The following is a 22069-nucleotide window of genomic DNA, read 5'->3' as shown; positions in this document are numbered from 1 at the left end:
TCAATTAGGTTCTGCTGCTTCCAGTGATCTATGGGTCCGTTTGGAGGCCAGCCGACGTGGTAGAGCTAGAGTCAGTGGAGTAGGCAGGGCCGGGGCCCCCCAAGCCGTCCACTTCTTCTTGACAATTATCAGCACCCTGTCTCCCCATGCCACCTCCTAGACCAGTGCAAACTGCCCTGGGAGACTCTTGGGGCAGACCCCTGGGTGGTTTCCACCAGGGTTATCGACTGCAATTTCTGCACCCTCTGACTCGGTCAGCCACCTTTACACTGGTGGCAGACCCTCAGTGCAGGGAGGTGCTTGCAGGAGAGATCTACACGCTTTTAGCGAAGAGAGCCATCACGGAAGTGACACTGGACAATTCTCAGGCTGGGTTTTACACACGTTACTTCCTCATTCCCAAGAAGGATGGGAGACTGAGGCCAATTTTGGATTTGAGGGGGTTGAACAAGTTTTTGAGGCCCCTACGTTGCAAGATGTTGACTGTACAACGGGTTCGACAGGCCATCCTCCAAGGCGACTGGTTTGCCACGATAGACCTGGAGGATGCGTATTTTCAGATCCCGATATGGGAAGGGCACAGACGTTATCTCAGGTTTGCCTTCAACGGCAGAACCTTCGAGTTCTGTGTCCTTACATTTAGCATATCACTTGCCCCCCACATGTTCACAAGGTGTATGGACGCTGTACTGGGACCCTTGCGTCGGGAGGGTATTCGCATCCTCAATTACTTACACGACTGGCTGGTGTGTGCTCGCTCGGAGGGGCAGTGCCACAGAGATGTGACTCGTCTCCTGCAGCACTTAGAGTACCTAGGCCTGCACCTCAACAGGAAGAAAAGCAGGCTCCAGCCATCACAGTCCACGGAGTTCCTAGGCATGTGTTTGGATGCCAGGGCAGGGACTCTTTCCTTGACTCCTGTGAGACAGGCCACCCTCAGGACTTGCTTGTCCCAGTTCTGGCTTGGGGCCAGGGTAACCTGGAGGCTATGTCTCCGCCTCTTGGGGTTAATGGCAGCCACAGTGCATGTCATACCTCTGGCTCTACTGAACATGCGCCCGGTGCAGCGCTGCCTCCTGGGCCTTGGACTTTGCCCACAGAGGACTCTGCAGACCAGCGTATTGGTGACACGCAGACTGTGTGTGGCTCTCCGTTGGTGGCAGCGGCCGACCAACTTGGCACGTGGGATGGCACTGGGGCCTGTGTTGCGTCGCCAGGTGGTCCGCCTTTGGCACGGACCCTGGTTAGCGCAGCACATAAATGTGTTGGAGATGCAGGCTATCCATCTGGCTCTTCTGCACTTCCTGCCAGAGCTGCAGGACCGCCATGTGCTGATGAGAACAGACAGTACAGTAGCGGCGGCATATATCAACAGGCAAGGGGGTCTAGGTTCCCTTCGCCTATGCAGATTGGCTCGGATAATATTGGAGTGGGCTCATCCCCAGTTCAAGTCCCTGAGGGCCACATACGTGCCAGGTCGGGAGAACCTTGCTGCAGATCGGCTCTCCAGGGGAGGACCTCTCCCCGGAGAGTGGCGGCTACGTCCAGAGGTGGTGAGCGGAATATGGGATCGCTATGGCACAGCCGTGGCAGATCTTTTTGCATCCAGGGAGAACACTCATTGTCCCCTCTTTTTCTCCATGGGCAGGGACGATCCTCCCTTAAGGACAGATGCGATGGCACATCAGTGGCCACTGAGCCTCCTGTATGCCTTCCCTCCCTTCATACTCCTGCACCAACTCCTACAGAGAGTCCAGGTAGAGGAGGTGAGGCTCATCCTGGTGGCCCCGAATTGGCCCCAGATGATTTGGTTTGCAGAGATTCCGCCCCTTCTTCAGGGCCAACGGTGGGAGCTTCCCATTCGCCGGGACCTCCTGTCCCAGGCCGAGGGAACTCTTTTTCACCCTTTTCCCCAGGGCCTCAGGCTTTGGGCCTGGCCCCTGAGAGGGCCGAATTTCTAGCCATGGGATTATCCCAGTCTGGGGCCAGCTGGGCCTTGGTGGCGTCTTGCGCTGGGGTCATATAGTGTAGATTTGTACATAGTTCCTTGGTTTGAGCACGTGAATGGTTCTGGTGGCGGTGACGTCTCATTCGAATTGTCGTCTGCTTGGTTTCCGTGCGGTGTGTCTTACAGAGTCCCTGTACATATGGAATATGTAAGGTGGAGAGATAGTCTTGACACGATAGAGAACAGATGGTTACATGGTAACTGAAGTGTTCCAATCAAGGTCAAGAGTGGCCACACTGGTGTGGTGCTTATATAGCCCCAGGTTGCTAATCAGTGTGGCCACCACAGGTGATGTGTCTTAAAGAGTAATCCACAACAGCTGCCCCTGTGGGGTCAGTCCCCGTACATAAGGAATATGTAGGGTGGAGAGATAGTCTCTCCACTCAGAGAACCTAGGTTACCATGTAACCATCTGTTCACCAGTGTACTGTAATTTGGTGTGTAACTTGACACTGCAACTGTGAGTGAGTCTTTCAGATGTGCATCAGTGAGGCATGTTCTGTGTTTGTTCTTGATGAAGTTCATGTCAGAAAACGCTGATTCACAGAGATAGGTTGAACCAAACAGGCTGGCAACCTTCATTGCTGCTGTGCATACACCACTGTACTTCTCTGTGTCAACAAGGCACCAAAAGTTTGGTGCAGCCTGGTGGGCTTTGAGGTCGAGGTTATTTTGCAATGTTATGATTTCAATCTCCACTTCCTATAATGAACATAATTTTAAGATATTGTCATTTTAAAATCTATATAAATGCAAGTGTGATTAAAAAAGAATAACAACAGAATAAAATTAAATTTTATACACAGCTCACTAGTGAGTTGTGCTATTTTTAGAACAGGCCTGCGGGCGACTCGTGGTCCTTGAGGGCGTGTTGGTGACCCCTTGTTTAGTCTGTTTCTCATGAGGTAGACGCTCACAGTGATCAGTCATTTTATATTGTCATTTATTTTCCTTTGTTTATCATGTGTGTGAATCACTTTGTGCTGACAGTGTGTTTAAAAAGTGCTATATGATTAGAGTTGTACTTTCTAACCAGGACAGCAGTAGATGATTAGATCCTATTTTTAATAAAACAGTGTGAACCTTGCTCTGGGTTTTCATTGGAAAGGGGACAAGCGGTGCTGACGGGTTTCTGTCTGGAAGATTTTATCTGCTGAATGTGTGTAATTATATCTGAACTGGCCCAGCTGAGATTTTATGAAGGATCATGTCGGCTTAAAAGCACATTTCTTTTGCTGAAGCCTTCAACAAGAACCTTGTGTTTTTGTAGAGGTGTGAGGTATAAGAAGGATTATAAGGGATTGCATTGCAGTGACAATAACAACGATTAAACAGTGTTCTACTCTTTGATTGTAGTCTAATTGTGAGCAGCAGCATGTACTTAGATGACATCAGCTTTTGTCCTGACAAAATACACATTAAATGAGTTCAGGAAGAAGAACAAATAGAAAATAATCAAATGTAACAACAAACAGGAAGACAATTTGAAAGTCTTTATCTCTGGGGGCTGTAAGGTTAACAATACTCCACAACATGAAAGGTCACATTGTTTATGTTATTCTGCCTATTAGGTTATGATATTGACGTTAAGATAAGAACAATCAGAGGATCTCCTTAGGACTTGTCCTCTGGAATAAATGAATACAGAACATTTACGGACAATTCAGCCTTCAATTTTCAAAATATAGTCCCTTCTCATGGACCAACATGTTGGCAATAGGAGAACAGGGACACTTTAGAGAGGCAGCAAAATCACAAGGAATCATCCTCCGATGAACTACCATGAATATTTATTACTACCTTCCTGACAACTGTAAGACTGACCCTCATCCTTTAACCAGCAATCTTTAATTCCTCTATTTTTTAAATCTTCTTCTGTTCTCTTGATTGGCCATAAAGTTGGCCTCATGCTAACTTTACTGATTCATTTCTCAGTTAGCTAGTTTGATTGGCAAGTCCAAAGTCATTATGACCCACAGTCAGAATGGCCACAGTTTTGAGAATAAGACCCAGGTTCACAGCATCTTCTACCAACGCCAATGCTATTTTGATGAATGTGTGAGAGCAAATCCCTGTTAATAAACATACATGAACATATACCTAAGATAAGTAAGCAATAACAAAAAAATACTAGATAAGGAGGTCAGGGAGGTGGAAGGACCCAGACAGTATGTCCATGTGGGCCCCACATGGGTTAAATGTGATTTACGTGGGTACTGAGTGGGCATGGACTTGAACTGATCAAATTTTGCGGGTCCCACATGGTTTCAGTAACATGGGCCCCACATGTGAAGCCTACATGGGCTAATTGCATGAACCCCATAACCAACTTGAGGACCCAAATGGACATGTGGCTGGGGAGCAACGCTAAATATATCAGCAGAGTCACAGTGATAGTGTCTTGTTATAATGTCCATGCTGTACACAAACATGAATATAGCTGCATGTTTTTCTGACCACACAGCGGGAAATGAGGCAATGATGGTGAAGGATGAATGGAACAGCTTCAGTGCTTTCCCTGAACTAATGCTATGCTCTATTAGTCTATAGACATATTTCATGAGATAATTTTGTTCTATTGGTGTTTGGCCTTCATTTATTGTATGAATGTCTGTGTTACTGAGTTGAGTCTCTAAACATATTTTTCACAGCATTCCTATTCATGGCAGTGCAAAAGATATTTAAACAATAACTTTATACTATTTTTTTAATGATCCACTCTTTTAATGGGATTTTTTTTCTATAAAGATTTAAATTGAAGCAAGAGAGAAAAGAAAGTGCCAGAGAAATAGAGATGTAATTTAATAATGCAGTAACTGAAATAATGAATAAAACAGCACACAATTTATCTGCTAAAGTGCAGGTTACTCATGACTTGCTCCTGACATGCTTTCAGTGGACACACAGTGTTAACATGATCCATAGTAGATCCTCTCCCAGTATTACCTCCAAATGCTGAATATATTTCCCCACAGTCCAGATGTATATATTTAAGGATTTGTAATGTGTGTCACTCCAGACAGTACAGTCTACTACTACTACTGTACCTACTACTACTTTTTAATGCTCAATTCTAGCATTTTATTTATGTCTTTCTATTTTTCTGTTTTTATTATGGGGGGGGGGTTTAATGTTTCTGTTTTATGTAAAGCACATTGAGTTGCCACTGTGTATGAAATTCGCTATATAAATAAAACTGCCTTGCCTTGCCTTACTTTATACCTGTAATCATATGGTAGCAATAGTACAGTATCTCTGCTTTAACACTACATGGACTAAAAAGTATACAGTTCATGTTTAAAACTCATGTGTGTGCTGGACCCTCTGAGCAGCATGTGTACTGACAGGAGCCGGTGCCTAAACTGCCTTGTTTGGCTGAAATATTAAAGCAGCTTGTTAATAGTCAATTGAAAATATTTTTATCTACTTTTAATATTTTAAATCTTCATCAGTCTGGCTATAAGTCTGCACATAAACACTTTGACAGTAACAACTAAAGTTGTCAACGATATTGTCCATGCTTTAGATAATAGACTGGTCTGTGCTGCTCTTTTTGTTGACCTATCACAGGAAATCCCTTAATTGATTCAAAAACTATTCATCAAACAGCTTTCAAGCCGTGCTGGCTGATGGTTTTCAATCATATCTTTTAAGTGTATTAAAAGGGGTTCCTCAAGGATACACATTTTATTTACTCTTTATATTAATGATTTTAGTATTGGCATAGCAAATAGTACAATTCATCAGTATGCTGATGACACAATCATCTATTCAGTCAGTGTCGTGCCTGAATGTGTTCAGTGAACGATCGTTCATGAACTCGTTCATATTTTAGGCGAACGTGAACTGAACGTACTGTATTTTTGCCTGATGAACGTTATTGTGAAGCGTTCATTCTGGCGTTTGTGAATGGCGCTCTCTCACAGTTTAACTTCGTTCTGGACTTTGTTGTTAACCCCTTAACATCCTTCGCCCGCCGGCGGGCGATTTGCCCCTCCCTCGACTGAAATTATGATACGCAGCAATATATACAGCTTCAACTTCCGTCAATATGGACATGCTATACATCGTTAGAAAGGTTAGAATCTCCGCAATGCAACCATCCAGTTGATTTTACAGAAATCATGAGCACCAAACCATAAATCATTAATATTTACCGGCATGGTGAACGTGAGGTACATAAAATAAACAGCGACTCCCTACCTTTGAAGCAGTCATGAAGCCTAATTATGTGTCCATTCCTCAATTGTTTATATTCATTCTGTTCATAAGAATCCACTGATCAAAAGAATCAAAATGGTTTTCATAAAATTATTCCAGCTTCTGAATATTGTCCTGTAAAGTCCATTGTTCACCGTCAACTTTGTTCGTCAAATAAAATCCAAGCCTTAGCGATATTTTCCTTAGTTCCTGTATAGTGTTGTTGGGTATGCTTGTTTTCCTTATCTTCTTACCTACAAAACAAAAGTGTCCCTATCTTTATCTGTTGAGTTTTCATCCCGGTACACCCCGTGAAAGAGACCAAGCACTCCCAGCTTGGAGGACCAATAGGCTCGGTCTTCTGTTCTTTGAGGCCCTAGTATAGCCTAGGCTTATTGGCTATCAACATGTCAATCATTCAGGATTGTAGCCAATAAATTTACCTTTCCAACGATGGTAGGCATGTCCATGGGGGGGTTAGTATGACTCAAACTATGACACCGCGTAACCTACCTTGCAGTCTCACTTCTCCGAGCATAGCACATGAGCATACTAGTGACGCACGCTCGTCTGGACATTTAAACTTTTTTCTACGGCTATTTTGGATATTTTACGACGCTGAAAGCTACAAAGATGACCAAGTATGTACTGGAAGAGGCTTTGGAGGCTTTTGGAGATGGTTATGGTATCTGAAGAAAGTGAAGATAGTGAATATGACTGAGAAAGAGGAGATGTTTACTGATGGACTTCACTACATCTTACATCGGTGAGTAACGGTATCTTTGATAATGCTTTATAGATTGTATCTGTTTATTTATTTATTAATTTAGCCATGAATGAAAGCTGAATTAACGTTAGTGAGTGGGGGGGGGGGGGGTTTCTGCTTATTCAGAAGTACAGTAGAAAAAAAGTGAAAACAGTACAGTAAAGTAGCATTTCACAAAATGGCTGCCAGCCACTAAATCAAAACAACACAGTAAAGCCAAGGGGTGGTGGGGGAGGGGAGGACGTCTGATTATTTAGACTTATTTAGACTGTAAAATACAGTAGCGTTTCACAAAATGGCTGTCAGCCACTAAATGACAACTACACAGCACAATACTTTGCGAATGGTCCCCTGGTAGCTGTAGTTTCAACTATAGGACTAAAGTTATGTAATCCACCTCTTTCTTTTTGTGTCCCTAATTCCTTTTTTATTTAGATTTTTTTTATCAAGCTTGTAAACAAATTGAACTGATTCTTTTTATTTACTGTATTGACTTTACATTAGGCTTTTATTTATTGTGAATGCCCAGACACTGGGTATATTACCCCAATACAATTATTTTTTTTAGTTTTTGTATGTTGTTCATATTTAGTTCATATTCTGTATATTTTGTATAGTTTATTCATTGTTCATATTTTGTTGATATTGGCACAGTTGTACATATAGTACTAGTACATTTGAAGAATAAAAAAAATCCTTGTTTGAAATTCAGTTCAGTATATTCAGTCATTTTTGTTACTTAGTATTCTGTAGTGTCTTGTCACATGACAATATTTCAATATAGCCAGCTAAAAACATGTGGAGACCCCTCCAACCACCCATCAAATGAATGTGTGAAAAAATGTGTTTTGAACCATGGTGAAAGGTTTTATAGTCACCAAAATGCTTCAGTAATGTTTCCAGTGTCACAGAAGTGAGTAAATGCATTTGGCACAATTTGGCCATTTGGAGACGTTTTGGAGAGGTTTGGGAACGCCAGTGACACCACTAACTAAAAATGCCATAACTTTCATAAGGTTAGGCCTAGAGGTCTGAAACTTCATCCAGGTGTGGTTGACAAGATGTAGAAGGTAAGTGGTATATGCCTGGCATAAAGCATTGCCTAGTTATTGTTATTCAAAAATGGCATAGTTTAGGCGAAGACAAAAAAAATGTTTTTGAGCCATGTTTGAGCTGATGTAGTTTAGGTTGTGTGTGTGCCACATACTGAATAAGCACATTTATAGAAACTAAAGTTTGTCAGCTTTCAAATGAGGTAACATACATGCATCTAGGACTTGCAGTTATTGTGTTATAAGCTTTTCCATTTGGGTATGCCAAATAGGCGAAAATTACCCAAAACAGGTGGATGCTAAGGGGTTAACAGTATACTGTAGTTTAGACTGGTCTTCTTGAGGGTTTTACTATTTTAAGTTGTAATTTGTTTGTGGAACCTGCCTGTTATATTTTTCCAGTATTGTTTTCTTTAGGTTCCTTTTTAGTATAGACTGAAATGGAATTTGATGTGAATTGCTAATGTAAACCCCGGTTGGATAAGGATTCAACATTGGATACAAAGATGACACATAGTTTCAGTGTTAAAACTGATAAAATAATCACTGTCTGTGGTTCTATATTGGCTGTGGCAATCATTTTGAAAACATATTGAAAAAAAAGAACTATGAACTAGTTGAAAGAGTTTCCAATAACACATATCTGGGCATCTGCATAGAATTGTATATAATAACGTTTTCCCTGCTCTAGATTATATGGATGTGATCTACATGCATGCTGCTCTCTCAACATTGAAGCCCTTGATGCAGTGTATCATTCTGTACTATTTTTATTACAGGTGATGGGTTTACAATTCATCACTGCGTTCTTTATGACAAAGTTGGATGGCCATCTTTATCTGTAAGGACAGAACAGCACTACTGCATGATTTTTATCTACAACGATGCATGTTTTACCTGTCTAGCTTACCAGTTTCATCTCATTTACAACTTGTGAACGAGTGTGCAAGTTACAAATTCTTGATTTTAAACATTCCCAATGTCTATGCCCCTCATAAGTGGAATGACTTACAGCGTGTTCTTGAACTAGATCTAGATTATTTCTTTAGATAGCTTCAAATGCCTATTTTTCAATGTTCTGCACTCTAAATGTAATTATGAATTATGATCATATTGTGTATATTTATTCATGTGTTTTGTAATCAGGGTGCTCTCAATTGACCTTCCCTGAATAAATAACTTACATGACTGATTTTCCTGATTTTTTTCTTCAAACATTCACATTTCTTTTTATGAATTAATTGTCTTTACAAATAAACTCAATGATATATTAACGGTCTCAGAGACATTTGGAAATATTTTATCCATGAGTGCCTCAAGCCTTTTCAAAACCACAGTTATAATACAGTTTGGGTTTGAAACTACATGTGTATTTAGACTGCTGAAGTGAGCAGTTGAAGGATTTAAAGACCTTTCACTTCACACAGTGTGCTGTCTGAGTTGCTGAAAAGATGATGCACTATGAAGTGATCTGTAAGACTTACCATGTCTGTGTCAGACACTGGACCGAAACTGGTCACATAGATGTCAGTCTTGACTTCCGTCACTCTGTCTGTAGAGACAAATCATGAAATTAATTCCAGATGATATGTTACAAAAGAAAAACCTTTTTGTCATAGAGGAGACAAATGAACAATGAAAGCTGACTGAGCAAGAAGGAGTTTGCAGGAGAGGAGAGGCAAAGTAGTGTGAGTAAAGCTCAAAAAACACAAAAAACACAGGATCCTACAATTCCCAATATGTAACTCAATAGCGTCTTTCATTAGATGTTCCAAAACTGGTTAAAAAAAACAAAAACAACTGACTGAGCACTCATCATAAGTAACAGTGTGTTGTGATGTGTCCCATTGGTGGTGTGTCCCTTTCAAATGACATATAAACTCTACGGAAAGCTAATTGAGGCTAATTGTGTCCATGTGAGTTAGACAACACAATCTAGTGAGGAGTTCAAAAGTAAATCCACAGAAAGGATTTAAAGTTTTTTTTTAGCAATATATTTGATTTTCTTTTTTACAGCAAGTAAAAGACTCTATGAAGTCCACAAGAAAACACACACACACACACACACACACACACACACACACACACACACACCACAAAACAAAACACCAGTTCAGTTTCATGTACATAACATCATAAGTTACAGTGATAATGTGCAATAAGGGCAGTGAAGAAAAGCCCTGCAGCATGATGGCAGACACACCAGGCTCTATATACAGTTCAGAGCTTCTAAATGTTATAGAAACAGTTTGGTTTTGAACTAGGGTTGGGCAATTAATCGAAAAATAATGTAAACCGACATTTAGAAATTCTAATTGACTTAAGCTTGCTCATGTCAATTAATGGTGGTGTTCACTGTTGCCATGACAGCAAAGGTTGCATATCTTTAAGGAATTTGAAAACTTGTGTCCAGTGATGATTTGAACCCAAACCATGATCTTTACATAGTTGTAATCAAGTAAACTAGACATTAACCACAGCTTAGTCACACCTTCAAACATCTTTATTTTCACTCCCTAAAGATACTCATGTGTGAGGGCAGCAGTGGAAAATACTAAACTAAAGAAACTGTGAAAATACATCATTGTTCATCAAGGGTGGAGATAATCCTTCATTAATCCTAATCAAGGTTAAAAGTTCAATTAATCAGGATTTAGATTTTTGTCATAATAGCCCAGCTCTATTTTGAATGTAGTAAATATGTGAGGTAGTCTAATGGCACTAAATCAAACAGCACTCTTTGCCTGTCTTTTACAGTTTGTATTTTCTTATTAACCTGATGCAATAAGATGTTTTTCCTGGCAGCGTAAGAATACAGTCTCTTATTGTTTTTTGATGTTCTGTATCTCCAGGGGAAGCCACACAGGGTTCATCTCCATTTCCAATTCTAATATTTTTCTATTCCACATAACACATTAGTCTTGCAAGTTACAGCATGATCAAAAACAGTGAGTTAGACCACATAGTGGGAGAAAAGGGTTCAAATGTCTACAATTGGATGATACATTCTGTGTATAATCTCCTGATATCTACCTACTCTTTGTTATCAATTGTGACGGATAGCTCTTTCTCCCATGTGCCCATAAGCTCCTCTACAGAGACAGGAGGTATAAAATGTAGAACTGTATAAAACTAAGTAACACACATCTCTTCAGTTGTTAAAAATAATGTAAATTAATGTTGTTCTGTACAATGCTTTATCTGCAAGTAACACAAGATGTACAACCTGGGGATTTATTCAAGTCTCAGTCCTGTATTACTGGAAAATCAATCTTTCAGCCTACTTACAGTATGCATCTATCACCTCACTGTATAATCCCAGGCTGCAAATCAGGGTTGTTCACAATGGAGGTAAACAGAATCATCAGCATACAAAAACTGCTAGACCCTTGCATCATGTCATATCCTGAGCTTCTGATAGAAACCCTTCAACATCACAGTTACAGACCTGAGTTCTTCTTGTATAATAAGAAGTGAACCATTTTACAGTAGTAAAATGGAACTTTGACAGCAGTATAGTGTGATTCACTGTGCCAAAAGCTTTTTGCAAGATCATGCCAACATACTTTATCTCGATGTTCATATAGTATAGTATTCGCCTAGTGAACATAAATCTGGTCTTTTCATCTTGTTTAAAAAGGCTCTATAAGTTGATTGACTGCAGGTATTTCTCACAGTAGGGCAGGAGATTAGGCTATGTTATGCTCTTATAATCATAATGTTAAAAATAACTATAAAGCACTATTCAAAACTAGTTAGAAAATGCCTGACAGTAAAGCCAGAGTGAACGGTAAAACAAGTAAAATGATTTATTTTATGAATTGTGGTCACATGAATGGTCACAGTCTCTGATTGAATTGAGAACAGGCAAGTTTGGAGCACGTTTATTTGACTGAGATTACGGCAGCTGCTGTCCTACTGTTAGTATTTATTTATATTTGGTCATATATTTTAACACCCATTCCTCAAAAAAATGACAGTTGTTCACATATTATTCAATATATGAGAGTTGTTTGCTCATTTGGGTGGGTTTATTTTGCAATTAATGGTAGATGGACTGTACTTATATAGCACTTTTCTAGTTGTTATGACCACTTAAAGCACTTTTACACTACATGTGACATTCACACACATTCACACACTGATGACAGGAGCTACAGTACCACACATGGTGCAACATGCTCATCAGGAGGAATCTAACTGCCAGTCCTCCAGTTCTACCTCCTGAGCCACTAATTAATGGATAACTAATAGTGGAACTATTATTTATTAAACTAATAGTAGAACTACAGTATTAGTTAGTGGAACTATTAGTTAGTTGGTTAATCAGTGGAACAAACCCTGCTGATGGAACTATATGAAGAATATAAAGGACACATCAACAAAAAGGGCAATTAACAAGATGAGGGAGATGGTTTGAGAAAATAGTGCATGTGTTACATATTTCTAGTTATGTTGACAGTGGTGGCCTAAAGGTTAGAAAAACCAGATTGTGACTGGAAGGTTGGAGGGTCAATCCCTCAGGCCACCAGGATACATCTGGGTGGTTGAACTCTCCTACTCATTGTTTCATCTTTATTTGTTAAAAAGTGAAGCTTAATTAAATAAACAAGGCTTTTCCAGCTTAATGGAAAACCCCTTTTTTTTCTTAACCTTCCTGTCGTCCTCCCGGGTCAAATTGACCCAGTCTGTTTTGACTGTTCCTTCTTTCCTCCCTTCCTTCTGTCTGTCCTTCCGCCCGCCCTCCCTCCTTCTCTCTTTCTTTCCTTCCTCTCTTTTTCCTCCCTTCCCTCCTCCCTTCCTTCTTTCCTCCCTCCCTCCTTGTCCCTTTCTTTCCTTCCTCTCTTTTTCCTTCTTTCCATTGTTGGCAGAAGGGAAAAAAGAGCACATAACTTTAAAGACTCATTCAGACACACATAAAATGCTCTTCTATTTATTTCTTTTTTATCCATGACACAAACAACATTGGTGTTGTCAGAACCTGGCAGTTGGAAAAGGTTAATTGTGTGATCATTCCACTCAATCATTTCTATGACTTTCTACTTCCTGTCACTGAGGTAGAAATGCAGAGCAGCGTAACACATTTCATCTTGTGTGGAGAGATTGTTGACACACCAAAATTAAATGAAGCTTTATACTGATTCTGTGTACAGCTGCAATGTTGCAGTAATCTGTCCGTGTTGCACTGCCGGTGGTGCTGCAAGGTGGCACTGACATCATTTACTCTCCCACTAAATAAATGAAATTCACAAGGCTGAAGCAGCTTCTTTTTTTTCAGTAGAAATGTCATCAGAGCTGTAGATTGAATGCAACCTATTATGCAACCATGAGAAGATCACCACATTTATCAAACTATGAAACACAGCAAAACTTTCAACTCATACATAAACCTACAAGGACTAGATAACTCACACATGACTTTACAATAAACTGATTTTTCTATTCTTGAAAGTCATAAATGAGTTCACATTATACTATGATTTATTGATTTGAGTTTTTCTTATACACGACAGAACATTGGGGTGTGAGACATGAAACAAAAACTGTTTAGTTACTTACTCGCACACACACTCACATTGGACTGTTCCATGGACTGTACAAGTTTATTAACTACTGCTGTGCAATATATTTTATATACATACTGTATTTTTATTTATTGTAATTCCTGTTTTATTATTTTAAATATACAGCACAGACTTATTATCTATCTATCTATCTATCATATATGCATCCAAACATAACATTAGAGTATCAGCAGTTGTAAGTCACAAAGCCCAAGAAAAAAAAAAGAAGACAAAAAATATAACCACTTGCAAAAAAGAAACAAAAAAGAAGTAGTTCTGTTTGTGGATTGGTTAATAACTAGTGCAGCGCCCGTGCAAAATCTGTTTTTGCATGTGTTTTTACTATATTGTTGGTTTGATGTGTTTGATGCTCATTGTTACAATTACTCAACAAAAGTTCACGTTGTGTCTGCCGCTTGTTGTGTGTAGCTGGTTGTGCTTTGCATGCGTGGGATTCTGAAACATCCTTAAAATCAGGACCATTAGGCCAATCGCTCGTTTCAATTTGAGACCTTGCAGTCGGAATTGTTGTTTGTTTATTCAAAGTCTAAAGACAGTCCAAAGTAGCCTGGTCTATTCCAGAAGTGTATTTCACATATTAGCTGCCAAAGCTCCGCTGCCTTATATCTTCTCTAACTCTGGTCCTGTGCTGTGCTCAGTGTGCAGTGTGAGAGTGGGAGTGATAACGTGTGTTTCTTTTATCAATATATTTATATCTTTTACATTTCTTAACCAAACAACGTCAGCAAGACACCTGTCACGTTTGAAATCAATCAGATGAACGGTTCGAGAGGTATGTGAATAACAAACAGACAGACAGACATTTATAGATAGATAATAAATATATGGGTAATCCTGGTCACACCAGTCTAGGTTGAGCAGGATGAGGGTAGAGGCTGAAAGTTATCAATATATCTCTATGGAAGGGCTGCCAAACCTGTTCATATTTAGAGGTGGCGCCACCTAGTATGTGTCAGACTTTCTCTAACTTTTTAGATTCAAGATCAAGATACAATTTTATCGTCCCACCAGGCGGGAAATTTGTATAATCAGGTTTGGTTTGTATAACCAAGTTATACAAATTTCCCGCCTGGTGGGACAATAAAATTGCTAACTACCCGTACTGACATTGAAAATTAAAATATAATTAAAACTGCAAGCAGTGATGAACGGGCCCTCGCGCCCCCATGCACCGCCCCGTACGCGCATGTCGGTGCATGCTGCAGTCACACGGCAGACACAGCGGGCACGTAGACGTCTTGGCACCCGGGCTTGTAATGAATGTTGTGTGATGGGGCTAAGTCACATTGCATGTGTCCACTAGTATTTCTGTATTTCTAAAAAAGGTGTAAAAAGCATTTCAACCATTTAGATTTGAATTGTGGAGCTAGGCTTCACAAACTGTGTTTCAACATTTCTGTGTTCAGGATTTAGTGGACGGGTCTGATAATCAAGGTATAAATACATTCAGCGCACACTACTACTACTAAAGTCTACAGTTAGCCAGTTAGCTGAGTTAGCCGCCGAGCTAGCAGAAAGCTCTCAGACATAGTGTCCATGTTTCTGGTAGAGGTGGTGACTTTGATTGACAGGTGACACTTGGTAGGGGGCGGGGTTTCAGCGAACTCGGCGGGCACTCCCACAGTGTTTGGGAGCAGAGAAAGAGGCTGATTTTTACACAACTTTGAAGCCTAATTTCATATATTTAGTGATTTTTTTAATCATTCAAATTTGGCAGGGTGGTTAACAACACACTTTTCTGTGGTATGTCAAACTCAGAACACATATTTATTCTTACTTTACACAGACTTTAAACATACTAAATCTCAGGTAATATTCTGTCTTATCTTAGTTTATAGGCACCAGAACAGCTTGATTTGTTCAAGTCCTCTCTGATGGATGGGATGAAGTCTTGTTCCAACAGGTAATATAGTGCTGCTCTCCTGCTCTCTGCAGTAAGCACACATAGCTGTTAGCGAGCAGCTGCTCTCATCTCTCTCCAGGTCTCTGTGCTTGTTTAAAGCAGAACTTCTCTCTCTCGCTCTCTTCCTGCTCAGCCTGATCCCAGTGTGTGTATTCAGATAGCAGATGCTCCAGTTCTGCTTCTAAGCGCTGGTTGTCCTCTGGCTCGTCCCCGTGTCTAATATCATGCGCTGTGCTCCGGTCCCTGCAGCCTCACCAGTGCTACGCACTGTTTTTCACTCAAACGCCCACTCAAAAGCAAAAAGTAGTGACATGAGTGAGAACGCTGATGCCCCCACAGCATGCACACACAGTTCACTGACAGTGTCTTCCTAATTTACATGCTTGCTGTATATTACAGCACCTTCTATGGAGCCCCCCTGGGGTCACATGGTAGAAAGAAAGAATTGATTTGAAGCCCATATGATGCAAAGAAACCTTTTAGACTTTGACTTATTCTTTGACTATTTTCTAGCTAACAACTACTTGTTTAATTCTAAATAAAAATCAAGTTAAAATAAAAAAGTATAAAATATATGCACTATGTAGCTACACAGAAGACAATAAAAAAATAATGTAACATACAGTGCAATAAAAACTGAGCTTTATAGTGAAAGAGCAGCTTTAGTTCATGATTGAAGACTCTATTTTGCAGGAAATTGCACTTTAAGGTTTTATATTATTTTATAATATTGTACCCCCATTTTGAACTATTACTAGGCCCCCATACAGTCTAATATGAACATATAAACACTGTGTAGTGTTTATATCAAAAGTCAATATCAGCTTTAATATAGGATCTGATGGGTATCGAATCCCAATCTTCCAAACAAAAGCCTTTTTTAATAACATTCAACCATTGTAACTTCCTCTAGTTTGATGCATGGACCCTTAGAAATCCAGATGGCATGGATTACTAAAAGCACAGCCCCCCTATTATCTCTACCAGTCCCTTTAACCCTTAAACACACAATCTGCACCAGGAGACACAGACTCTTTAACACCTTTTTCGGAGCACGATTAGTTCAGGTCGTTATTCAATTGTACGTGCCTTGAGTCCTTGGGAGGACTAGATTGGTAGAATTGAAGCTTGTTGGTAGGTTTATACTTTGATATAAATGATAAAACTCAGTTTAGAAACTAGTATGTGTGATATTAATGACCATTATGGACATTTCTATACCTTAATAGGGGCAACGTATCTTCGAGGAGATACAAAAAAAAGATCCAAAATACACAAAATATTTAAATAGTAGATTTGTGGAAATGTTTTACTTAGGTGCACATGGGATAACTAGGGTTTTAGTTTTTACATCCCATTTTCCACTACTGCCTGTTTAAGGGTTAAGTATATCAAGCATAAAACCAGGCCTGGTAGGATTAAGCTGGCAGGAGGAGAGCTCTGAGTTTACTTTTTCAAATTTGAACAGCAGCAACAATGAACGCTGTGTCTTTGTGTGTCTGTTAGCATGTTTAGCAGGAGAGCAGCAACACTGAGTGCTCTAGCTGTGTGTCTGTTAGCACATTTAGCATGGCAACCATGACCATTTTTTGCCCAGTCCATTTTTGTGGTTACTGGCTCAGAAGGCTCAGGGATTTATATTGGTTTATATGTAACAACGTAATGAAATAGAAACCTACATTAGGCCATGTGGGAAAAGGTTTATAGAAAGACTTTGGAAAATGGCATTTTTGTTTAGTTTAGAAAACATCTCAAAATACCCTAACCCTAATCCTTTCCTTTCCTTAAAATGTCCTCATTCCCTGTATGGGGGCTAACTCAGGCTTGTTGGCAGAAACATGCATGTGTAGCAATGTGTAGCACAATTTTGATTTTGACATCCTTAAATGGGAAGTCTTAAACAAGCTCAGTCAATCATTGTAAAGAATTGTAGAAGAACACGTCTCTGCAGTAATTCATCACATCATTAGCTAAAATTTCCAGATTTCCAGCTAAATGCAAAAGTAAGATCTGCTGTCAGACACTGGGAACAATAAAGCTGCTACTGTCTGTCATTCACCATGCATAACATGACCTGTATTGTGCAGCCAGCAACTTCCCTTCATCCTTTTTTATTCCTTTTTGCCAACTACCAAGCTTTGAAGTCATGTCCAACTAAAGGAGTCTAGCCAAGCCCAACCAGCTACACCAAAACCATAATAAACATGTCAATCATTATGTCTAACAATACTTCACCATACAGAAGGTGTATAAAATCCCATATTTGTACTAAAATAATTAGCTTTAAGGCACACATATATATCAGCCTTGGTTTGATAAAAATGTTTCAATCAAGATATGTGCACTAGTTTTGTCCTGCGCCTTCACATGTTCATGTGAAGGCTGATAGGAATATAAAGACCACAGTGCACAGGACAGTTTTAGAGCTATCTACACATAGTACAAAACCTTTGGGTGAGGTGAAAAATAGACACATTAAGGAGCAGTACGTCTAAAATGCACTGTGAGCCAACAGGTACAAGGATGATGAACCCGACCAGGATCTGCTGAATCATCACTGTAACCTGATCATCAGGTCACTGCTTCCATCCAGTCTTTTAACTACAAAAACACACTCTACTACCATGTGAAACCAAAGCCCAATAAATGACTTTGATCATCTCCACAAAGCTTTTCCATAACAGCCGCCAAAGTGTGTCAACATAAAAACTCAGGTTTGGAGTTGTGCAACGGTGTATTAGGGACAGATATGTTAAAAGAAAAAAAATACTGACCTGGAGGAGAGGTGTGTGTGTGTGTGTGGGGGGTAATATTTCGAGAAAAATAGTCGGATATTTCCTGTCATTATAAATTAACAAATATGCAAGAGAGAAAAAAACAATGATGTTCTCTGACATTATAAAGTCAAAAATTAGTGAGAAAGAAAGATTTATGAGAAATACAATGTATTTCATTTAAGTCTGGAAAGTCTACAAATTGATCAGTTCTTCCACAGTCGGTACAAGCTACAAGCCACGTCTCTCCATGTGATTGTTTGGCAGAATAAAACACCTTGTTATTTATTTTTTTCTTATAATGTCAGAGAATATCTGAGGTCACACAGTATAAATCAGCTTTAATATTGTAATGCACAGATACCTGTTTTGAGGCCCCCTGGTGGCCCCAAACAGTCACTTCATTTTCTTATGCCTCAGGCTGACTGTGTGTGTCATCCCTGTTTATTATAATCAATGAGATGACACTGATGTTGTTTCTAGTAGCTCTGGCTTCATGAAGACAGCAGAATAAGAATATATCACTGTTTTTATTATGTTCAAGATATTTAAGATATACATTGAAAATTAGATTGTGGCATTCAAATTGAAATGACATTATACTGTCTAGCTGGTAAATGTGCCAGTAAAACTCAACAGTCTTCCTCCATGGCTATCTTATCTTTATCTTGATCAATTCAGTATAATGTAGTTATAATGTAACATGATTCAATTCATCAGTACAACAACAAAGTCTGAATGCTTCTTTTCTAAGAGAAATACTGTTGCTCACATCTTTGCCATTTTGGATTGCTGTCAATAAAAACCCATACTTCCTGCAAAAATGCTTCACATTAAAGGTCTTCCAGTGGTTCAATGTTCTAAATCCCTCCCTCTGCCGGTAGGTTTTTAATCTGACAAACCTACAACAAGAGTTATGTTCATTGACAATTCAACAGTGATGCAAAAAAACCCCACAATGACTAATGAAACTAGTATTCTTACAAAGAGAGCAGCCCAGTGGTGAATATGACATATAATGCTGATAGAAATACTGTGGAAATGTAAATTACCATATGAGCCATAAATACAGATAATTTCATGCCTCCACTATGATCACTATTATTAGAATAACAGCAGACTGTTTTGTTTTGTGTCTTTTGCTTGTCCACTTTGCTGGCACTAGCCTTTTCATTATTTATGTGTCCTTTACTTAACTCTTTTTTTAGACTGTGCCCAAAAAACACAGTTACAAGATGTGTGACAAGCACATGGAAAAAGTGTGTTAGTAAGGTGCTGGTGGAGGTGGAGTTCTCCTTGTGTGAGGAAGACTGCTTGGAGGGAGGAACAGAATTTTTCCAAAAGATATTTCCTCATTTAGTGTTTTGATGAAACACTACCGATGTGAACCAAAAACACTGCTGACATATCTGATGTTCTCTGAAGTGAAATGTCATTCCACTCTAAACTTGATTTTTTTAGTGGAAAAGGGATTCTTATAAATAATCTAAATCCTTGATAAGAGATAATTCGTGTCATGGAGAGAGACATCACTCTCGCTGTTGCTCTGGTGTATTTGAGGGTGAAAAGGTGCTGCTGTGCTTATCTTTATGAGTACATCACAGACCAGGAGTGATCATGATGTCACCTACATGCCCGACATAAACAGCCTATTTCATCACTACTGTGTAAGTAGGTTTGAACTTCCAAACCCTGACCCACATGAAGGTATAACATCTCAGTTCAAACTCAGCAGTCACACAGGTTTACATTGCATGACAACTTACCACAAGTGTTAGACACCATACCATCTAACACACATCTCCCATACAGTAAGTGTTCTGTTTGGTTTATATCTAGTGACTATGAGGGCCATAGAGTTATGATTCTCAACATTTTCATCCTTATAAAAATATTCAATGTGTGGAAGTATCTGGATTCATTTTATGTCTCCACTCATTTTTGACTGCTTTTTACTTTCAATTTATCACCTGATTATATGTAACACATAACCAATACACACACACCAATACTGCATAGATATTAACCTATAATTCAGTGAACATTAAAGGATTAATTTGTAACTTACTACTATAATTTCTGCAAATGTCTATCTTACTGACATAAAGAATAAGAATGAGCGGATTTTGTGAGTTCATTCCTCTGTGTATCTTTACTGCTCAGTCATATAAATAACCATTACAACACTGAGTAATACTTCTGCACTTCCCATCTGTCTTAGACATGCACACCAATGTCAAGTTGATAAAGTAGCAAAACCTTTAGGTGAGAATAACTTCCATTCATTCCATCTCTCCCTCTGAGATGATTGTCTCAAAAGCTTCCCTGAACCTTTACTGGAAACAACAGGAACTCATGTGGCTTTTATACTACCTACATTTCCAGTATTTTCAAAATAAAATAAACATTTTTCTATTACTGATTGTTTAACAGAAATAGCAGCTACATCCTGTTTCCATTAAATGAGAAATGATTAGTTATCTCTATGATACCTGGATAGAGGCTTGAGAGAGATCATGATGAAGTTGGAAGTTTCTGGTTAAGTCATTGTTGCCCATATTGTCATTTCCAGTGAATAAACTAAAGTAAGAAATAAATAATAAATGTGTTTTCTGTTTAAATAGTAAGAAGTAATCATCCATCTGTTAGGTGAGCGGTTACTTCTCCAGTCTGATACTACAGTGCAGCTAATTGAGAGAAAAGAGTAGATTTAGCTAACATTAAGTTTGATGGATTTTACAGTTAAAAAAATATTTCGCTGTTTTCATTACAATGTTTTATTACAATGTGTTATAATTCACAAGTAATTATTAATGTTAAGAATTATACAGTTTTAACCTAGAAAGTAATTTTAGTTCATTTTTGAACATTTTAAAATATGAATTTCCCCCCTTAAATTGTGGCCAAATATTATGTATAAATAAATGTAAGTAAATATGTTCTAAAGTTTTGTTTTTTTAAAGATTTTTTTTGGCATAGACCTTTTTATTAGTAGACAGGAAATCACAGGAGAGAGGTTGTGTGACATGCAGCAAAGGTCCTCCGTTCAGGATTATGGTTAGGGTTAGGGTTAGGGTCCGCTGCGTATTTGGCATGTGTTCCGAACCGTTCGACCACCTGCGCACCTATACTGTATGTTCTAAAGTTTGTTTTGTAAGAAAATGCACTTCATTTTTTATTTTTTAATTACATATTGTTGTTTACTCCAACTGCTGGCCTTCTGTACCAAACAGGTACAGAAACCCCCTTAGCCCCAGCTGCTGAAAAACATCCTAGAGGAAATACTGCATTCTATTATTTTAACAATTAACAAGTCAACTCTAACATTTTCATGCTTTTATCAACTGTACACCTGTCACATGTCATACCATCCCTCAAGAGAAAAAACATTCTCACAGAGCATGGATTTCACAAATCAAGCCTGATTGCTGGTTTACTCACTCTGCCAGCACAAGTAACATCTGTCCCATATGTGAAAGTGACTGGTGTTTCTGTAGTTTAGGTCACCTCAGTATCCTCTTCTTAGTTGACCCAGTCAGGACCCTTGCTGATGGATGTGGGTGTGTTGGATGTGGCCAACAGATGATGCCTTTTCCTCGGAGTAGAGCTGGGGCTATGGATGACGGCTGGCACTGTCCATTGTTTTTCTTCATCCAATTTTGTGAGCACAGTGTCCCCTGGGCTCAGGCCCCCCTGGGCTCAGGGCCCAGCCTCACTCCCTTCATCAAGTTGTATTAGTAGGCCTGTTTCTGCTTTGCTGTGGCGTCGGCATGTTGAATTT

At 39.3% G+C, this 22069-nt stretch overlaps 1 protein-coding gene across 1 annotated transcript in view; it reads right to left on the bottom strand.

The window, feature by feature from the left end:
* The window catches only part of gabra2a (gamma-aminobutyric acid type A receptor subunit alpha2a), a 73444-nt gene that overhangs the window by 46344 nt on the left and 5031 nt on the right, over nt 1-22069 (bottom strand). Inside the window, 1 exon segment of the mRNA XM_053335837.1 lies at nt 9511-9578. Coding sequence (XP_053191812.1) covers nt 9511-9578 — 68 coding nt within the window.

This window comes from Scomber japonicus, chromosome 16 (assembly GCF_027409825.1).
Source record: "Scomber japonicus isolate fScoJap1 chromosome 16, fScoJap1.pri, whole genome shotgun sequence".
In the NCBI taxonomy this organism is placed as follows: domain Eukaryota; kingdom Metazoa; phylum Chordata; class Actinopteri; order Scombriformes; family Scombridae; genus Scomber; species Scomber japonicus.
The sequence above is the reverse complement of the archived record's forward strand: the minus strand, read 5'-3'. Positions and strand labels throughout refer to the sequence as shown.